At 37.0% G+C, this 22,754-nt stretch overlaps 1 protein-coding gene across 1 annotated transcript in view; it reads right to left on the bottom strand.

The window, feature by feature from the left end:
• The window catches only part of LOC148817126 (serine/threonine-protein kinase Nek11-like), a 56,459-nt gene that overhangs the window by 18,879 nt on the left and 14,826 nt on the right, over positions 1-22,754 (bottom strand). The window contains exons 6-11 of the mRNA XM_088939091.1: positions 15,639-15,788; positions 11,518-11,596; positions 7,865-7,953; positions 4,702-4,815; positions 787-859; positions 627-693 (exon numbers count right to left, since the gene is read on the bottom strand). Coding sequence (XP_088795217.1) covers positions 627-693; positions 787-859; positions 4,702-4,815; positions 7,865-7,953; positions 11,518-11,596; positions 15,639-15,788 — 572 coding nt within the window. The remainder of the gene's footprint in view (positions 1-626; positions 694-786; positions 860-4,701; positions 4,816-7,864; positions 7,954-11,517; positions 11,597-15,638; positions 15,789-22,754) is intronic.

A 22,754-nucleotide genomic window follows, 5' to 3' on the forward strand; every position in this document is an offset into this window, starting at 1 on the left:
GCCAGACTCTTCAGTGTTAATTGTAATTATCTCAGGCTATGAAGCAGATCATTGACCTTTTTTCCAGGATGGGATAAAGGTCATTTCAATCCCATTGTGCCTGGTGAATTAGCTACTATGCAGCCTGCCTGTACTAACCCTGTGATGCCACTCGCTCTCTGTTTGTAATTGTTTGTATTGAAGTGAGACATGTTGCTGTCCTGTATAGGTTATATTTTCACTTGTTTTGTTTGGTCCTTTAGATAAAGTTATGTTTGTGTCTGCAATTAAGTTTTTTTGGGGGAAAAAGGCAATGGTCATTGAAGTGGAGATCTTCCACAGTACAAAAATGTTCTCTTATATGGGGTGCTTAAAAGATATTTCAAAACATTAAATCTTTTAAACTTTGTTTTCTGGTTAGAGACGGGGATTATGTGAAAGGAACATTTTTGTGAAAATGAGTGATTCTGATGCTTTTATTTCAGATTCCAATCTGAAACTCAGCCATTTTTGTCTGACGATTTGCCATGTCCTTAGACAATGTGAAAGCAAACTGAGTGTTTTCTGAGACTGTCTGAAAGAGCTCTGTTGCTAACAATGAGATTCTGTCAGAGCTGCAATATTCTTGGTAAAAAAATGACAATTACCTGAATTCTCCGGGCCTCCTTGATCTATTTCATCCCGTGTTCCATCTTCTGTCTCTCTACGGCTGACCTGTCACATGAAAAAAATGTAGTAAGAAAATTAAGACGTGGGAGTCCAGAACATGCAGAACAGTTGTTGAAACTTATTTAAAAAGTCTCTTACTTCTGAGTCCTGTTCAGGTCCTGATTTTAAAGCTCTCTTCTGGTTCTGTTTATAAAGATGATTCACGGCTTTCCTACAAAGCATATAGGGGTTAATGTACATACAGCATGAGTGAAGACTTCAGTTCTCCCTAAAAACCTTCTCTTCTCTTCTGCTGACAGTGCCAGCCATAAGAGGACTTCAATCTTATCTCATGTTACTCATGCTAGTCTTGCCACATGATGTTTGGGGTTTCTGAGGGGCCACAACCCTCTCTAAACTCTTTCCAATAGCCATTAGTTCTCAATTCGACTTTCGCCTTAGAGCACAGCTCTCTTTCTCTCATTTTCTTCGCTAGCCATTATAGTGCAAGGCTATGAGTGTGTATCAGATTTAGTATTCAGAAAGATTATAATAATAAAATAATATTCTGGCACTGCTTAATACTTCCTAGGAATGCTGCTGAAATGGGATCTGATCAGCAGGATGTGCTGTCTAACGTGAGCCATGCCACTGTAAATTGGGTCCATTGTGACACCTCCAGTGATGAAGTGCCTAAATTGATGCTTTTCTGTCCAGAGGGAGGCACACCTGGACTAGGATCTTGGTTGGAGGTCACCTGTCATTAATCCACTGAGAGGGCTGGAACACACCATGTGGGGAACACGCCCACTATGCCTGCCGACATCATGGCCACCTGTGATGCTGCACCTTAAAGCTCTCTGCACAGCAGAATCAGATGCTCCTCGCAACTTCCCATCTCACCAATCACATGACTGCACCCATCTCTGCCCAAACCACCACTTAAAAATTCCATCGATCAAAATGACTTTAACGGTCATTAAAGAGGGATAAGTGTGTTTAATTCCTCCTGAAGTGCCTGGCCCTTTTCCACTGGAGTGGCTGCAGGGTCAAGAACAATCCTTAGAAGCAGGAGGTTGTGCCTCAGACAACAATACCAAGATAACCTAAGAAACTGAGAAACAGGTCCTACTTTATGCCATGCCAAAGGAAAGGAAAAACATATGTGTAATCACCCAATGGCACTGCAGTACAAAGTACTGTACACGTACACAGCTCAATAACTGTTTCAACCCTTATACAAGAACTGCCATTTAATGCCATCAACGGCAGCATATTAACTAAACCTTGGAGGAAATCTCATGGGGCACTAGAAATAAATTTGAAACTGTTTTCTTGTAATTGTTTCCTATGAAAAAATGTTAATGTATATTAATTATATGATCAAATATTCATCTTTAAATTACATTTTTAATTAAAAGGCAGACTCAATACAAACACCAATTCAAACAACAGGTCTAATTATTACAGAGCAAGGATTTTTGCCCTTGATTAGTTTGCTAATAGTATAAAGGAATGGCAGATGTAAGTAGTTGTACAGGACAGCTATAGAAGGAAAACAAGCCAGCTAAAAGACTTTGCTTGAAGTTTCTGTACTTTCAGAACAATTCTGGTCCAGAATTCATGTGATACCAATGAAACAAGATTAATCTTCTATACATTACAGTGCTATCAGTGCGGAAGGATTTGTATTTGTTATCATCACAACCCAGGTGGGCTTATGCTGGTTAATTGAACTTCACTTGCAATGGCTGTTCTCCTGGAACCCAAAACCATTTTATCCTTTAATGTAATAAAGATTGTTTGCATTAATTGTTTACAGCAGGAGTGCTTTGCATAAAAGCAATTAGAAGCCTATTTTGACCTGTTGCAAAATCAGTAATGTAGAAAGCTGTGATGATAATCAGCTTAAAAACAATTGTCTATCTTAAAACTGGTTATGCTTGCTGCTACGCTTGAGTTTGCTGGCTAGGTAATGGATTAAATTAGTTATTAGATGTCTTGTGTATCTCAAACCTATTTCTCAAAATTATAGAAGGGAGCAAAGATGTACATACATATACTGTATGCAGTAAAATATCCTATTGTGACTTGACCTGTAGGCTGAACCTCTATGGTCCACAGAAAGTACAATCATTTATAATGGGAGTGCTTAGAAAATTATAAGCAGGAATCCTTTTATATCTGCTTCATTCATATGCATGCACCATACTGTATGTGATGTATTTGTAAGAGAAAATGACAGCATTAATCCTGCATACATGCAAACCATCTTTTAGATTTATGAATGTGTTATTCAGTAGGCAGATAGAATAGCAACACCAAACAAACTGGAACATATACAATATTTTGTTTAAGAAAATGGCCTATAGCCTTTTTTGCTAATCTTGTAAACCCTGTGTGGAAGTACAGAAGATTTATGCTTTAAAATTATTTTGAAAGGAATTTGTTTTCTGCACCTCAGGGGCAGTTCTGTCCACCAGATGCTGGCACTGTTGCTGTCAGCTGTGATTCAGATGAATGGAAGATTAAGTGCAGGCTTTTGGCCATGTGAACATGCAGATACAGTATATGTAATGTATTTAACGGGATATAAACTTTTAAAACATTATGTTAGCTATTATAAAACAATTGACAACATTAGCTTAGTTGTGGTTTCCTATCATTTTAGTAAGCCTTTATTGCGCTTTACAGTTTCTAAGGAATTTCCTAAGACACCTGTTGCCACAAACACACACCCTAATTCTGGCACTGCCAGGATGTCACCTTAAATGTTCACTTTTTAAGTGAAAAAAAAGCAGTCTTTTAACAACTTAAGGCATTATAGGACACAAAATGGAGAACGCACATAGTAGTCTTAAATGATATAGACAGCATATCAGGTTGAATAAAGTATGTTACAACATACAGTATGTAAGAATGTGAAACTCTGGTTGAATGTTTAAGGATTTGATGAAATGGCTAATGCATGAATGTGTGCACAATACTGAAATAAATAATAAATAATCTGACATAAGAAAATGTTTTTTTTTTAAAGCCTGTCATAATGGTACGGATCCAGTTGCAGGCAATCAAGAACTGTTGATTATGGTGATCTCATAATCTCTAGGGCTAAGACAGGGGAGTTTATCACTTCCCATGCACAAGTTCTTATAGACGAGGGAGGGTGATTAATTTCTTTTATTTTTTCATTAAAAATATTTTTGTTTCAGCTCTAGAGCTTTCTTTAGGAAAACTGTAATTATACACTACAATCTGTCCTTCACACCCAGGGTAGTGGATTTTAGTTCTAACACACAGGAAGTCTGACACTACTCCAATACTACAATTTAGGACTGAGTCTGTCAGTCATTGTAACAAGCAGCAGAGTCAGGTCTCTTTAGAGGAAATACCTATACACCTGGGTGCCTTCGACATGATACAAAACAGATATAAAAATGGGCTTTACAGATTGCTTTAAAAGGCACTATAAAAACACTTTATTTTTAGCATTCATACAAAAGAGTTGAGTTGTATCAGTCTTGTTGAATTTTTACATACATTTTGTGTAACTTATTGCAATTGCTTTTTAATCATACTTTTCATGCTGCCTCAGATGCCAAATGCGGCCCGGGTTCAATTCCAGACCCGGGGTCCTATCTGCATGGAGTTTGTACTGTATGCTCTCCCCTTGTTTGCATGAGTTTCCTCCGGTTGCTCCGGTTTCCTCCCATAGTCCAAAGACATACTGGTAGGTTAATTGGCTACTGGGAAAATTGGCCCTGGTGCAAGGGTGTGTGTTCGTGTGTCTGCACTGTGATGGCCTGGCGTCCTGTCAACGGCGTACCCTGCCTCACACCCATTGTTAAAAAATGGATGGATGTGTGTCCATGTGTCTGCCCTGTGGTGGACTGGCGTCCTGCCCAGGGTGTACCCTGCCCTGTGCCCGTTGCTTGCCAGGATAGGCTCTGGCTCCCCTGCAGCCCTGAATTGGAGGAAGTGGTGAGAAGATGGATGGGTGAAATAAGAAAAAGGAACAGCTGTGAAAAGGATACGAGAGAAGAGGGCCTCACCCTGCTGTGGAGGCCTACTCACTGCACTTTGCTGAAGTGAGGGTCTCCTCCTTGCCGCAGCCTGCGCCTCTCGCGAGGATCCAGCCCCTGTGCCTGGGCCACAGCTTGCAGACTATCCAAATGCACCTTCTTCTCCCTACAACACACACAAGCGCAATTGTGCCGGACCTACAGTATGATATTATCTTCAGAGCAGCCCATTCTTTTTCAGCACTGTAACTAGACTGTGATACAGGGTGGTGTGGAGACTCCACTGGGCTCACTGCAGTGTAGGTCCATTCCAATCAAATTTTGGATCCAACAGGTAGCAGATTATTTTCTGTAACCTTTCTATATTCTGCTTTTGGAAATCTGGCAGGAATCTAACGTTAAACAACAAGTCCAAAGAAAATTAAATCATTGAATTCAAATGAGGTCAATCCTTTTTTGTACACACTTTTCATTAGATCAAAAATACTAATGTGATGTAGTGCTTATGCTTCTGGTACTTATTGTTTTAATAAGGTTTAGAGTCTCAAAATATATGCTTAAAATATTTGTCTTTGAAAAAGTCAAGCTTTTCTAGCACTTATTTTCCAAATAAATAATTGGCAAAACAACATTTCTAGTCATGGCATTGCAATTATGATAAGAAATGTTCGATAAGCACAAATGCTCCCATGTTCTGTCAGGGATGAATAGCAAATACAGATGAATTAAAGATCAAAGGAAGATTTTTGTGTTATTTCTGCAATGGCAGTGGAATCAGTCTTATCATAAAGTCATCCTTCTCATTTGAAATGGCTGACTGTAAGAAGGGGTGCTTGTGTGTCTGGTTAATTATTAGGAAATTAAAATGCTAAGGAATTAATTAGAATAATTTACTGGACAAATAATGGTCAGTGTTGCTACTACAGAACATGTAAAATTCATTTTATGAATAAACAGATCACTTATAAAATTAGAACTTTATCTTCCACATTTTCTCAAGAGTACAAAGTGTAATTACTTTTTCAGCATGTTTCATCAAGCATATGCATTGGCTATGCTTCTCTCTCTCACTCCCTTTCCTCGTGTTTTCTTTTTTTAAACTGTTTTTCCCCAGTTGTCTCCCAGCGGAGGTGTTTGAGGGAGGATCTGTGTCGCCAGTTAAATGGGCCATGTGAGTCAGTGCGATTTCATTAAGTGGAAAATCAATGCCTAGCAGATCCTCTTTAGCCTGTGAAAATGGGAAATCTTGTTCTTGTCAATAAGCATCAGTCCCTTTTTTCATACGCTGAAATTAGTGATCTATTGAAGCTGCATCTAAAAAATAATACTAAATATATGAGCTCATAAACGCTCAGCAAAAACACAAATGATTGTGGAAGGCAGTCACTTTGGTAGATGTATTTGGTTAAAGAGTCATCAAGGAATTAGCCTAAGACCTGGGTAATTTCCTAATAAACCATCTGTTGTACACAGGTACATACTGTACAGTAGTTTAAAACATGAGTGCAATGTGACTCCATCACCTCTTAATAATAATAATTGCTTACACTTTTCTGGACACTCCACTCAAAGCACTTTACAGGTAATGGGGATCCCCTCAACCACCACGAATGTGCTATTACTGGGGAGGAGAACAGAGGGATGAAGCCAGTTCATAGATGGGGTTATTAGGAGGCCATGACTGCTAAAGGTCAATGAGAAATTTGGGCAAGACGCCAGGGTAACACCAGAAATGCTCTGGGATTTTTAATGACCACAGACAGTCAGGACCTCGGTTTTACTCATCCAAAGGATGGTTGGTGCCTTTATACAGTATAGTGTCCCCATCATTATGCTGGGGCATTAGGACCCACACAGACCGCAGGGTGAGCGCCCGCTGCTGGCCCCACTAATACCTCTTCCAGCAGCAACCTTAGCTTTCCCAGGAGTCTCCCATCCAGGTACTGGCCAGGCTCACACCTGCTTGTGAGTTGCAGGGTGTCTCTTGCTAGACAAGGGGGTCTCCAAATCACTAGCTTATTTGTAGTCATTTGGAATATGACTGAAATAATGTAATGTGCAAATCTGCAATTTCCAAAGTCTTATTAGCATGGTAATAGCAATTCAGAAAGAAAATCATAATGATCTTGAATTGCTTTCGATTTAAGACGGGTGACAGCTATTTATATTGAATAGATGTTAGGAATGCCAAGCACTTCATCCTCGAGTTCCTATGCTGCCCATTAATTCTCAGTCTATTTCTATTAAGTATTCTTTATTCCACTGGAAAAAAACAGGTGAAAATGGATCTGAAACATCTGAAACAACATTTGATACTTTCAGATTTAAAAGAAAAAGCTGCTGGGTTCATAGAAAGAGTCATTTAGAGTACATCACAGGTACGTTGCCACAATGTCTGTAAGGAGTTTGTGGGCTCATTTTCTCAAATAATCCACCAATGGTACATTGATAGTAATTCATGTACACCTACACTTCTTGTAGGTAATTGGGTACATTAGATATGGAAATCAGCCGTTTTGTAATGTGTGCACACAGTGTAAATACAGTTCATCTCATTAGGAAGTTCTCATTAACCAACCACGTTTCTTTTCTATCTACTCAGTTATAATAATTGTTTTCTCCTAAGCAGTGCACACACAAAAGGAATGACATATGAATTCATGTACTGTGAGGATTTGCTTACTTGAAAATTAAAATTAAATAAGGATGCTCCACATCTCCTCGTTTTGATCACTTTTGCACAGAATTATAGTATAAAAACGAAGTCAGTGACAAAGTTAGATCACCTCTTCAGCTGATAAAGAGAAGACTGTTCTGTATTTTTTACATGTGTAGGGCGCCAATTTCTATACACCTCCAGTTTAATTGTTAAATCAAATTGATTTTATTGAAATTGCTTTGCATCAGCATGCAGCAGAGGAGATATTGTACAGTTCTCTGAAACACGCACTTTTCACAGCAATTTGCCAATTTTAATCTTGTGAGGAGTATAAAAATGCTTTTAGGAGAATTAGCATCAAGGTGTGATTTGGCTTTTAACAGACAGTACAGCTAACTCACAGGAGTCATTAATGAGGTCTAACCAGGCTAGAAAAGTCATGTGTAATAAGAACTCAGCACAGGGGATGTGCAGGGTCCAATACAAGCTTTTTAAGTCATTGTGATGCAGTTTTTTGTTTCCTCATGTCTATCTTATTTCTACTTTGCCCACTCACAGTGCGGCTGCAATACGGGCAGATTCCGAAGAAACACTGGACTCCTCTGTCTCCCTGTGGAGAACATCTCCCAGCATGTCTGCCAGACTCTGGGAAACAAAAAAGGGAGAGTACAGTCATGTGAATATCAGGTTGCAAGTAGGATGAAGTCATTTGGTCCATCTTGCTGGTATGGTGATGCAACCATTTCTTGGAGGATCACAGGGAATTAATCTGGCACTATGTCCTTCTTTCAGGAAATTGTCCCTTGGGTTGACACATTGAACTTGTTTTGCTCCTTTAATCTATCTGTAAAAGAACAGACTAGGAATCATTTTGTTGCTCCTCTTTTAACTCTTTCTGAGGCTTTAATATCTTTTTTTGTGGTATGATGGCCAGAACTGAACACAATTGTCTCAATCAGAGATCACCGTTACAACCCCTCAGTATAAAGTCCACACATTTTGCTATGTACTCAAGCATTCTGTTTATATTGCTGCCCCATAGAGTCCCGATGAGAACACAGAAGACATCCAGAATGCTTTTGCATAAAGAGTCTTGCAGCTCAGAAGCACCCTTGTGATACGTACTGTATGTTGTATGTTCCTTCAACCAGTGTGGATCACTTTGCACATCTATCCATTTTCTAATCCTCTTATCCAGCACAAGGTCACAGGGGACCAGAGCCTAACCTGTGAAAGCAAGAGACACCAAGGCAGGATACACCCTGGACAGCACGCCATCATAGTCCATCTTAGGGCAGACACAGACATGCCCACAGGGATGCTTTTTTACAGAAAAAAAATTACCTACCAGTATGTCTTTGGACCGTGAGAGCAAACTGGGGCACCCAGAGGATACCCATACGAACACAAGGAGAATAGTCTGTGCAGATAGAGTGAATTGAACCCAGGGCCCCAGAGCTGTGAGGGTGAAATGCTACCCACTGCACTGCACACTACAGATCTGTGTCTTTACAGAATACAGTTTATTCCCTGTGTAGTTTTGAAAGCTCCTTGCACAGAAGTGGGTGAATTCTATTTTTGAAATAATGAGAATTACTATTATTGCACATAAAGGTCCCTCAAATTATTGCCTACAGTACCTCATTAAGGTAATTTGGTGTGGTTTGTTATGGCTGTAAGCTTTAATACAACTAAATGTGAAGACTGCGCAAGTTTCTGGATGCTTTTGTAAGGTGCTGTATTCCTATAATGTCGCAGTTTATTCTTTGTATTTCTAGCGGTATAAGAGTTTAAAAATGGATGTATTATTTATTTTAAAGTCTAGAAAATCCAGAATACATGGTGCTATATTAAATCTTGTATACTGTATATGAGACCTCTTCCACGCAGTTGTCTGTGAATGGGAAATAGTTATTGAATACTAATGTAAAATTATTATTTAGGAAATTTTTTTTTTTACATGTATTTTTCTGGAATGGATTCATTAACTTACAGGACTGCTATACAGTATGTTATATGTTATTGTAAAATTTAAAATAGTGTTTATTCAAGTTTCTCCACAGACTATGATTACTGAAATTGTAGATAAGCAATGTACCTGAACAGTAATCCTAAATCATTATACCTAATTTCATTAGTTCATACTGAAAAAAACTGTTACAGTCTAACTACCCAGCTTTCCAACTGAATAATGACACTGCTTTAAAACAGCTGTTGCAATAGCAAAAAGCCACTAATGGCAAATGATAAACCAGGGGTTTGTTGAGGTTACCTTCAAAGAAATGGAGACCGCAAATGTGTAGAAATGAAATGAGTCACTGTCCAATTTACTGTAATTACTCGTTCCACTAATTATTAAGATAATACTATTTATCTTTTTCAAAACTTTATTTTCAGAAATAAAAGATAGACAATGAACAAAATAAAAATGAGAGCCTTCATCTAAAATATATCCTTTACAAATGGTCTGATTTTTGCTTTAGTGGATATTTTATTTTCTGAAAGAAATATTTTTCCGTAATACAATAGTATATTTATACATAGAGAGAGATTTTTAAAGAAGGTGGAAAATGTATTTAACTTTATTCATCATAATTTTAGGGCACATTGTTAATATTTTGAAGGCATTTTAATTTTGTGACATAGAATAACCCTGAAAATTCCAGCAGTAAGAAAAATACATGACTTAAAGGTTCTCAATTAGATTTCTGCTCTAAAGCCTTGAACTGTCTAGCAGCCTTCTTGGTAATGCAGAACAGGCTGCTCAAGATGTTAACACAATGACTATTTCACTGTATAGACACACTGACTGCAGCATAAAGGTTAATCAATTGCCATAAAAATCAACTAGTGCAAACCTAAATGAATGTGTTTTTTTTATAAAGGTCACCCTTATAATGAGATTCTGTTACCCTGCCTCATGATATAATTGTTTTGAGCAGGTTCTGACTGCTAATTTCAATTCACTGAGATCTCCAATGACATTTTGCTCTTTATATTAAAGTTGGGAAAGTCTTCATCTCTCCCTCAGGCACAACGTAAAATGGCACTACCACTGAAGCCCTCATTTGTGCCACTGAGAGTCTGAAACATGTCTGCTACAGTGCCTACAGGCAGACCTGCCTGTCACAACCAGTCCAGATGGGCTGGTAACTTTCCTGTTTTCTTTGGATGTGTACTAGCAGAATCTCCATCAGAAAAAAAAACAAATAATGGTTCAAAATGTATTTAGTAAAGGGGAGTAGAAGAAGAAAGGATTTCAAAGTGTAAACTGCTAGTTGGTGTCACTTGGGATGTATATACTGTACCAGTCGCAATCTCTGGACTGGGACTCTTGTGCTATGGTAATATTGTTCTGGTAATAATATTTAATTATTATTATTATTATTATTATTAATTAATCAGTTAGAAATCATGTTAATTGCTTTGAGGAAGACTGGCAGTGTAAGTGTATATGTTGCTTTCAAAATCACCAAATGGTGAAAAGTACTGTAGGAAGAGCCTGTAACTTTGTTTCTAGACTGAGAGTTATTGAAAAAGCCACACTATTGGTTCCAATACTCATTTGTTGTGTTTTTAGTTCCCCCAGTACAAGCATAATCAGGAAAGTCCTACAAGCATACTGTACAAGTAATACTGTAATAATAGATGCGTTGGATGTGAAATGAGTTATCCTGCAGGGGGGGGGACATGCTGCCTGAACACAACAGTAAATCATTTTCTTTCAGAAACATAATTTAGCATGGGAAGCTTCTGCATTATTAATATGTTTTTAATGAATTTCTCACAATTGAGATTAGCGGCAATATTTCTTGTTATTGCCAATTTGGTGGAGGCCAAATGACAAATACTCTGAGATGCTTTTCTAGAGAGATGCAAAAGGATTTTAAAAAAAAAACACAACTTAAGGAAACAAAATTAAAAAAAATCACCAGTAGTCATTCATGACAGGTGTAAGAGCAGCAAAACCGAGAAACATAACTAGTGGAAAATGCTGTAGTAGTTCAGGTGGAAAATGCATCTTAAGCCTGTTACACATAATGTAAATGAAACAACAATTAGAACAAAACTGGAAGATCATCTGTATGGCAATAAAATAGCAGGGGATAGAAAACATGGATTTAGGAAAGGTGCAGCAGGTTGTTGTTCAATGTACTTCTTGCCCATCTGCAGCCTGCCTGTACAGTACCACATGTTTACCTCACTTACTTTCACATGCTGCTCAAGAAATGGGATTCTGAGTATTTCAGTGGCACTGGGTCTCTTCTTGGGGTTCTTCTCCAGCAAACTGCAAATAAAGAAAGAGCACAACCTGCTTATTCGCTGCTCTGCAGGAGGTGTCCAGTAAAGCCAGAGGAAAACTAGATGAGCTGAAAGCAGTTCTCTACAGTTCACTTGCTGGACATTACCTGCTTAGTCTTACTTTATTTTTTAGATTTTAAAAAACAGCCTTTATTCAATTTATTCAATTCAATAATTACATAGAGCTAATCAACTCATCTAAGTCCCATCCTCCTGTCACCCTCCCCACCACATAATATGTAACAGCAACCCCCAGTAATCCAAAAAAGTCATATTTTATGAAGCTAGCAGGCATACCATTGAATTGGAAGGTTTAAAATTTGATAATATCCCAGACTGAAGACGCATGTTACATATAGTGACACTGATCTTCAGGATCTAGCAGTTTCTGTCGAACAATGAAGTGACAAATACAAATGTGAGCAATATAGTAAATTAAAGTATAAGGAAGCCTTTTGAGAAAGAAATGTTCTGTTATTGTTGCCTTTTGGAAATATAAGGAAATTATTTCAAATGTATTGAGTTTTTTTTAAAGCAAGAGATCATGTGGCAGAAATATGAAAATTATGTTTACCAAGCTTAATGGCCTGTGTTTGGCAAATGGAATTTAGATTTAGAAGTTTGCATTTATTGAAAAATCAAAAAAGAAAACCATGCTAAAATACAGAGGAACCACCTGGGTTTTCCTCAAACCAGGAAAAGCAGATAGCCTCGTTAATGGGACTTTTATTTGGTCTCTCTCTCAGCCATACTGAATGTATTCATCTGTTTAATCAGAAGGCAAGTGACACGATCATTAGTTTGAGACAGAGGCTGTTTTGTAATATTTATAAGAGATATTTATGAGATAATATGGTCACAGGTACTGTATGTTTCTTTGATGGTTCATAAGGTGCACTACAGTAAATTAACATCAGTTCCGCTTATAGAACTGCTGTTTCACTTTTGCCTTAAAAACTTTTAAGGGCAAGCAGAGGACCCTTTGTCGACATACATAAAAATGAACGTATTCACAAAATGTATAGGTTGTATTTCTCCGAGTCAAAAGCGGAAGGTTTTGTACATTGGTTTGACAGAAAAGAACATCTTAAAATGGATACATAGTTTCCAGGCTATATCTGTCCCATCCCTCTACAACACCTGCTGTAACCACAAACTATTTTTCTAATATTTTGTCCCAACTTGAAAATTATGGTCAGTTCCCTAGAGGTTAGTTCCTGGCAGACTAAAATAGAAGCAATATCTCAGAGAACAAGGTTACTGTCTAAAAGGACATCCAATGCCACACTGAGCACCATTCTAACTCAATCATAAAGCAGCATTGGCTGTTCTGCAGGTCCTTCCAAAGTTTAAGGTGGAACCTGAATTATATATCATTGCCAGTTACAGCCATCATTATAGTTGTGAGGACATGGTGAATGAGTGCCTTCAGTCAGGGAAACATAATTAGGCATCACTGTCGCTTGTCTGTACCTGACCCCAGGATAACACCATCCACAGTAATGATTTTCTTTTACCACAAACAGCAGTCATTATTGCACCAGAAGAAACCCTTTCCTTTCTTCAAATTCTGGGTCTGTTAGGGGCCTATAAATCATTAGTGATTATCTGACTGATGTTCGCTGTTAGATAATGGTGTCACAGGAGTGGAAGAACAGTGTCTGGAAAAATTGGGTTTGTTTGCAGAAGACACTCACAGCTTTGAGAACCGCTGGGTCCCTCTAAAAGCTCTTGCCCAATTACGGTTTGCACATGAGGTTACACATCAGTTAACAATTAAGGTAAAAAAAGCACTGTATTAAGCAAAAACAAACACAAAATACAACAAAAACAACAAAGCAAATAATTTTATGAAACGTGAGTTCAGATTTTTTTTTTTTACATTTATAACAATTAAGCTTAATTTAAGTTTCTCTTTTCACTAATTAACATCTTTCTAGTTAAACAACACGGATAAAGAAGTTACCACTTTAATATTCAAAAGTGCATAAAAAGATGTTAGAACAAAGGAATAACAAAGTGACCATTGTGATTAGGAGATATGGATTAAATTGGGGAACAATACTCCAGTGCCAAATTAGATGGGTGAATGATAATTAGTGAAGATAAGGAGTGAAGGAAACATCTGAGTGGGTGAAACTCTAAGCATTCAAAGATGACTGTGCAGATGTCCCAAAAGGAGACCAATTAAATAAATAAATGACAGATTACTTGAAATGTGGAAAGTTCAAATACAGTGCACTTTTTAAATATTTTGTGTGTGCAGTTATGTTACAGTGGTTTAATATAAAAAGTGGAGAGGAAAGTTTAAAAATAAAATACCTGTCCACTTTTCCTGTGTGAATTATATTACTAACAGGGAGCAATGTTGATAGGATTATCATCCAAACACTTTTGGATTTAAGAGCAATGGCTTGAAGGTTATGAAGGTTATGCTTACAAACGTATGTATGTTCACTGTCCTAGTAATTACATTTGGTTCATATTTTCATTTGCTGAGTTATTGCTGTGTGAAACAGTCTGCTTTAAAATTAAAAACATTTGGTTAAAATGTCCATTTAATCAGATCCTTAGACTGCAAACTGCAGAGAACACAGCAGCAAGGAAAGTGACTGTGAGACAGCATCCAAATGCATTCTACCTTTTTCAAAATGCAGGGGCACTAAAAGGTTACATTAACATGTCTCTTGCTATCCTGAAAGGGAAACAGGTTTTCAACAAATTAGAGAGGTCATACTGACCCATCTTTCCTGTGGCAGAAAAAAAACAACACAGATTATACTGTGGCAATACAGGAGCAAGCTGACGAATGCCACTCATTTCCCCTTTATGGACTTTTCCTCTAACTTGCCATTTCACCAAACCAAGAGTAGTTGAAAACAAGTAGATCAAATCTCATTTAAAAAATCACCTGGTGGAAACACCTAGCTTGAAGAGAATGGACAAGACAGCGTTCAGATGCCTTAGGACTCTTAGCTTTTGCAAATTTTGGGGGTGATTAAAATGATTTCTTTACAGCATTGTACAATGTACTGCACTTTTATACAATAATTGCTATTGCAAAGAGGTTATATTTGTCTGTCTACACCGACTATAACATTATTTCTGATAAGTGCGCTGTGGGTCAATATTTTTTCCTCAGTGCAATTGTGGGCTAACAATGGGACATCCTTCTAGAACTTGATTAGAATTGACTCCAATTCAAGAAAACAGGGTTGCCAAGGGCTGCCCCAACCAATCAATGCAACACTGCTCTCTCACAGGAGAGGAGGGAATGATTTTATACAGTAGATTAAATTTCATCAGTCATAGCAAAATGGACTCTCTTTACAACACAAAAAGGTGATTGTGTAAGGTGTATAATACTTGTTTTATAACTGTTTAACCTACAGGGTGGGTTAGAGCTACAGTAGCAGATGTCAGAGAAGTCCTTTTACTTTGAAGCCTAAAAGGATTACATGGAGGTCCCTCAAATTATATTTCTCTAACAGAATTGTGCTGTTAGAATAGTTTGGTGTAATACAGTACAATACAATATCATTTTGTATTGCTCAGCATCTTATTTACAGCACTCATTCAATGAACACGAATTGGCTAAATGCATCATACGTGAGCCATATTGTACAGTAATACAGTAGGTGCCAGTGTAAAGAACTGAAGTCTTGTCACATTCTTATACCTAGACAAATAAATTCTGAGTCTTTCACAAAATATTCGCCCAGTGTTTAGAAACATGTAAATATCTAAGAATTTGCATAAATAAAGGAGGCAAGGGATTAAAAGCACTTCATGTTATTGCATTTTCTTCTTTGTTATACAACATGTAGCACAGAAGCCATTGGATGTATTTGTAAAAGAAAGTAACAAAGTGAAACTGTTTATAAACGTCTGTAAGATCAATCTGGCCAAACCTCAGTTTCAGCACTTTGACTGGCCAGCCAATAAGCATTCATCTGTAAATTTGATACATTCAAAAGCACAACTAATTCTTCTAACTTCATAAGGGCATGACATGTTACACATCCTACCTTTGCAGGACATCATTCAGTTCAGTGGAAAAGCAGTCAGGCAGCGCAGGAGAGGGACCCTGACAGATCTTGTAAACTAGCTTCATCCAGCTGTTGGCCTCAAAGGCTCTGGTAAGAGTGGCTATCTCATATAGCACACAGCCCACAGACCTGCAACAGGGAAGCAGTCTCATTATTTAATAGCTTTTGACTTTTGCAACCTTAAGTCCTTATGTTAATGCATATTGACATCCACCCATATTGCACAGTAAGTTGATATTGTCCTCCATGAACCCAGTCAACGATAACCTTGAAAAGCAGTTTGTTAATGTGAAAATAAACAGCACATACGGTACTTTAGGACCTATACACACACCAGGCCAATGGGCATGCTAAATGTCTGATCCAGTTACACTTTCCTTCATATTAATCAGTTATCTGTTGCTCTTGATGATTAATGAGGCTACAAGATTCTTCCATAATTTATTATGTATGTATTACCGCTAAATGTGTTAAATCATATATATTATGATAGAATATAGTGTAAGGAGTTGGGGCTTAGGAAGTGATCCTCCCTAAGAGTAAGAAAGTGAGTTGAATGCATAATAGGAAAATTCACAAAGCCATTTATCACAGCAACGATAGATTTAACAATCATGATGATTCATTTTATTAACTCTTCTTGACACTCTTCTTGATTACTTGTTGAAATCCTAATTGTAAATTGCTTTAATTCTGATTTCCTTAGTGGGAAAAACAGGTATGGCTGATGTTTTGATTTGGGTGGTTTTTATAAATCCCCAGGGTGATTCTGGGTTTGGATGCAACCTTCTTGAAACCATGAGAAACCTGAGTAATGTCTAAGGAAGCCTGCAGACTGGAAGGACATTAAGAAGGTAACATCCCTTTTGCTTCCCATCCAATGAATAAAAGGCAGACGCTGAAGGCAAGAGCATCTTTCCTCCTTCACAGGAGCTGTACCACACAGGTGACTCTCACACTGCAGTTATACGAGACCCAGATGAACTTATTCACAGGAGACATGCTGATAAGTAATGCTCCTCTCCCGCAACTCCCAGAGCCCCTTAAAAACAGTATTTTTAGGAAGCGCTTATCCCCTGGAGACGTTATGTCGTATTGAACTTGCCAGCTGCGCATTTGGGAAAGAAAACCTTGTGTCTTACAATATTACACCCCTCTTGTACCTCTTCCCCTTATCCTTCCTGTCCCATTTGTTCTGATTATTTTTCACTACAATATATCATTCACATAGAAGAACACTTGAAGACATTTTTAATGATTCACATACTGCATTTCTTGGGCTTCGATATTTCACCTGCATTTCAGTCCAGCTATCAGCTTTAAAGCTGCTTCTTCTGCAGCTTTAGATGCATATTGTTGATGAAGCAGTTTTGTTTTTCAAAAGGATGTCCTAGATATTCCATCTGGCACATCATGATATTCAAAGCCCATACAGTATCTCCACTGTGATGTAATTCAGTGAAAAACATAAAAAGAATCTGAATATCCTTTCTCTTGCAGGTTCATCCAGAGTGTACGAAATGTGATTATTAGAAATCCGGTGTTTGCAAGAAACAACACGAGATGCATATGCTGTACACAAATTAAATAACATGTTTTAAAACTCTGCAGATTGGTAAGAGAATAAGAGCCCTATCTCTGTAACAACAGTCTCAACCACACATCTTCACACAACAACAAAAAATGTTGTATTACATATCTTGAAAGATTTTGCAAAACTAACTCAAAAGTGGAGATGCCTTTCTTGGCATTACATGTATATATTCCAAAACATGCAGTTTGTAGTGTGCTTTCTTTCTGCTCTCCCTGCTGTGTCTGCAACAGAGATGCCCCTGTCTCTGAAAGTCAGCGGCATCCAAGAGTTGAAAATGTATTTTGAAGTGCTGCTGTTTGTACCATAGTTTTGAATTCCCTGGTTGTCACATCCCTAGAACTGTTTCAGGTACAGTACAGAATTAGCTGTCTCTTTTGCTTTAATGCTGAGTTAATTCTATGCGGCTCTGCATGTGGCAGATCTCTTATGCACACTCCGTTATGTGTTCTCAGAACTGCAGTGAATTTCACATGCTAACAAGGCACTTTGGCATGTCTCCCTCGTACAGTTGTGAGCCCCTCCTAGGAGGATGGTTATAATTTCTTGATCTGTGGCCCAGATAATATACTTTCCTTAGATTTATCTATGCAGATTTTTGGTTTCAACCAGAGCTGACTTCATTCTTACATCCTGGATTGGGCTCTCCCTTGAATTATCTATGAATATTTTTAAAATAATAACTTTTCAGGACTCCAAGTTCCTCTTTGTGACATCATCTTTATCAATAATTTGATGTACACAAACACAGATCTACATTCTGTTTAACTGCACCATTCATCTTAAATTTGAGATGCTGCTGTAGTAGAACATACACATATTTGTTTAGACTGCCAGCAAAAAAAAGCAAAGCCGCAAAACAGAAGTGGATTATGGGGTAATATTATGTACAATAACAATATAAGGATCAAACAGAAAAAATCTTTGGCAGAAACATGTTTTCAAGATAATAACAATAATATCTGTGTTTATAAAAAAAGGCAGAAGAACCACCAAATTCCTTTGAACAGACTTTGAAAATCCCATAACGAGTGCAGTAAGCTGATATACTGTAGTTTAGGTAACAGAATGAGAAACTGTGTAAATAGATATTTATAGTCTTCTACAGAACTTCTAAATTAAACCTCCAGACTTGCACTGCACTACAAAAGACAGGAGACTGTGTAAGTATCAAATGAAATTGAATGTATTATACAGATTACCACTAATTCTCAAAAGTAAGGTATTAATTCTCCTGATCAGAAACAAATATTGAACGTTTAGAGGAATAAAACTAATTATATAAAATGACATGCCTCGGTTATTAATAGCAAACGTTCTATTTCTCAGAATAAAACACTATATGCAATTGCAATATATGCAGAATTATTTTTTTTCACTTTGTCAGACAGTTGATTCCACTTTAAGTGTAATCTGAGAAATACTGTATATGCAACATGTGAGGCCTCCCATATTAATGATGTGCATTAAAGATCCAGTACACATCAGTTTTCGGGTGGATGGCATGGACTCATAGAAAATGAATTGCCAGAATTAAAGGATGTGAGCTATTCCTATCAGCAAATGGTGTTTTCAATGGGAAGTGGCCTGTGTTCTGGCATGCAGCAAATGCATCAAAAGAATGAGCATTTAATTATTGTGTTCTACTCCTTGTACAGAAAAAGTTTGCTGTCCAAATACATCAAAGGATATTATGAAACAGACCGTGAGCCACCACTTGAAAAGCTCTCTGCATTTCAATAGTTCCTACACCCACATGGAGTGCTGAAAAGCAAATTAACAAAAACACAGCACAATGATCCTATTGCCATTGTCCATGTACTAACATACTCCAACACAGCTGTGTCTCAGTCTTATTACATGTATTCCCATCCACAGGAGAGATTTTGACTGTTTATGATTTATACATACATGTTACTCAAGTATTATCTCTATGCATAAATCCACATTGATCTTCACAAACTTCACAAACATAAATACAATTTAAAAGGCATTTGAAAGAAAATAGTAATTCTGCATGGAAACACGCTGACAATGATATCTGCGTATAATAGCACATTATTTTTATATGTATTTTACAGAACAAACATAGTTTTCAAAGATTAGGTACTTCTTTTTGATTTCCCTTTTGATCACTGTTTGTATAGTCTAAGTAATTGCAACAGTGCTCTGTGATAATTTGTTGTGAACAAAAATAAATTGGACTGAAATTCAATAATGTCATGCAAAAAAGTATATTGCTTTGCAAATGCAACATTGAGTCTAAAGGTTAATAGATATTTCAGAATAGAATACAAGACTTAATTGAAAACCCACAGATACTGGTATAAGATTTCTGTTTTATTGACAATATCTATATAAAAAAACTTCTTCTCTACATTGAATCACAAGAACTTAGTGTGGGCTTGAGTAAACAGACACACAAAGACCATACATTGAAGGACACGCTTTATACAGAACATGCTTCTTTAATCCACTTGTTATGTAATTAGAATTTATTCTGAAAAGAATAACTCTCTCCCCTGACCTCTGTAGCCAACTCAATCTGTTTCTTTTTTAATTTTCCAAGTACTGGGCTTCTACATCCCTCAATTCTCTGTCTTACAGCAGAACACATTTGCCTTTTATAGAAATAAAACAAGGAGGTGTAACAATAACTGATCTGGTGACTGCATAGCTATTGTACCTCAAATTTGGTTGTCTCTGAGAACAGCCCATTTGTGACCACACATTTATAGCTGCTGATGAAAATCCCCTCTAATAAGGTAGTATTACAAATTATCACTGCAAAGTATCAGCATAGTCACAGACTCATCCATTATTAACATGACAACACTGGGCACAACAGGGAAATGGAGAGGGTAACTCTAACTACTGTAGGTTGGCAAAAAGCAACTGGAAATACCTTTATTATTCTAAAATAGCCAAACCTGCTAAACCTACAGTACCAAGATAGCCATTCTGTAACTTGACTAAACATTTATTTTGAGTAGCCTTAAATTACTTTTCATAAAATATTTACTGTTACTTTTATGTTTTTTACTAAAACACTTTTTTTATCTTTAATTGTTAGTGGATCTGGTTACTTTGAGATTATTGTTACTTCCTATCCCTTGCAATAAAGGTATTTGTGCCAGTGGTAATAATTTAGTTATTTTGTTATTATGCCTAGGGTATGGAACATTGCAAATTACTTCCAATCTATTTTTGCCTCAGACAAAAGATAACGTGAGTACACAAAAGCTTTAAAATGTCATAATTCTCTGTGTTCTGTAGTTTTAATTATGTTGCCATTTATCACTAATTATTACAAAACTGAAATAGCCAATTCAAAGCACCTCAATTAAAAAAAGGGGTCCAGTAGCAAATAGTTAAAAGAGGCAGAAAATCCTATTATTTACACTTGTAGGTGTAAGTGAAATTGTTTATTTCCAGTGTGTATTATTAAACAGGCTTGCTGTAACACTGGATTACACATAACAGCTTTCACAAAGATTGCATCCACTGCCTTTGAGCTATAATTTCCTGCTGCTCGTGAAGCCAATGAAACATTTATTTCCACAGTTCTCCATAGGTATAGGCGACATTTAATATCTCATTATCACCCTCGCAGCAATCTCGGTCCAGCTGATCAAAACTAGAAGCTGGAAAGCTGATGCTTGTCTGCTTTGATCTTCCTTCACGGCCTTTTGCTTGAACATCAGATAAGACACGAAAAAGAATAAAACTGTTCCTCTTTTATCACAAAGTTTAGAGAACTAAGGAGGCGTCCATCTGTGATATTTAATAATCTATGCAGTTCACCGGGGAATGGGGAGTTAGTCAACAGTGGAACAGTATGTCCAACACTATTGCAGATGGGGAAAGAAATACAGTACTTTTCCTTTTAATGTTTTAAAAAGTGTTAGTCTACAAACCTCAGCCTTTTGGTTTTCTGTTGCTCAAAGACATGAAACAATACGTATGAAAGCTAATTATATTCAATGTACAGTATAAGCATTTAATTAAGCAATTAAGTCTGTTCGCAATTTAAAGAGAGCCTATACTGTAGTACAGTAACAAAAAACTAATTGATACTTCAAACACAGAATCTTTCCATCTGCAGGCTCTTTCCTCAAGACTTTACAAACATGTTCTACAACAGTTCTTTACAATAACATTGTCTTGTTTTTACATGTTTTGGGAGACCACAAGCAAAAACGGCTTATGGAATACAAGGAAAAAATAGTATTTAGCTTATCTCAGTTGATGAAGCTTTAAACTGCATTGAACATTTTGGGAGTGTCTAATAATTTGTATCAATACAGGACTCAACCATCCATACCTAAATTCTCATGTTAAACATGCATCTGTTAAAAAAATAAAATAACGGTCAACTCTAACATTGTAGATTTGCTGTCTAGTTAAATTCCACACAGCTGACACAAATAAATTAGGTTTCAAATGATACAATGGAACAATGAAAACCAATATGGGGTGCCTGCACATTAGATTAAATAAACTTTAGAGAGTTGAATGTTTCAGATTCAATACTTTGTTGCCAAGTCACCAAAGTGATTGGAATTCACCCCACTGCAGCACAGATAAAAACAGAAACAACACTTTTACATACACAGTACACATTATTTAATCAGTCAATCTTCGGCTCAAGTTTAGAATTAAAAACGATTGTGTGAGAAGCATTCTTTCAATTTGAATACTTGTTCCAATTCCTTTATGATATCCCCTTTTATTTTTGACCCAGGGAACTCCCTTTTTTTCCAAATAAAAAAAAAAACTTAACAATTTATATTTATGGTTTTCCTAATTAATCCCATCCACTTCCTTCAAATGTCTTTCTAAATGCCTTTTTGCACCCATAGTTTTAACCCCCTGAGATGACCATGAATTAAAGAATTACCATCAATTGTCTATCAGAGCTGAGAGAGGCTGCGGAGATATTCACCTTAAAAAATCCATAAGTCATAAATTGGTTGCTTTCTTACTTTCTTGGAAAGAAAATGAAATATTGGTTTGCACTGGTTTCTGATCATAGATATTTCTGTCTAAAATGGCTACATTTAAGCATATCTTGACAGCTGAAACACAGATAGGGGAACAGGTGGCCTTGTAAAGACGGCTGATCAAGAAGTGCATTCATGCATATTAAATTGGTTCAACATCTTGTAAAAGCCAGGCTGTACTGCAATGGGAAAAAAGACGTATTGTAAAGATATGCTTGTGTAGATGGAAATTTTTTAATCATATAAAGCAGCAGTAGTGTTAGCAGATAAACTGATGATGTGACTTGATGCATCGGAGCCCATGTTCCGTTCTGCCTCTATGTACAGTAGCATTGATATGGTGTTAGAACCACAAGTCATGCTATTCTCACCCAGAACAAGAGAGCACTGGCATTCCGTCTTGCCTTGTCACTTTAATGAGCTGAGCTGGATTTGAATAATATTACAATCATAATGTAAATGAAATTAAGCCTCATTTGAATTTATGACTTTCTAATCTCA

Source organism: Atractosteus spatula, chromosome 21 (genome assembly GCF_055471065.1).
Source record: "Atractosteus spatula isolate fAtrSpa1 chromosome 21, fAtrSpa1.hap1, whole genome shotgun sequence".
NCBI lineage: Eukaryota > Metazoa > Chordata > Actinopteri > Semionotiformes > Lepisosteidae > Atractosteus > Atractosteus spatula.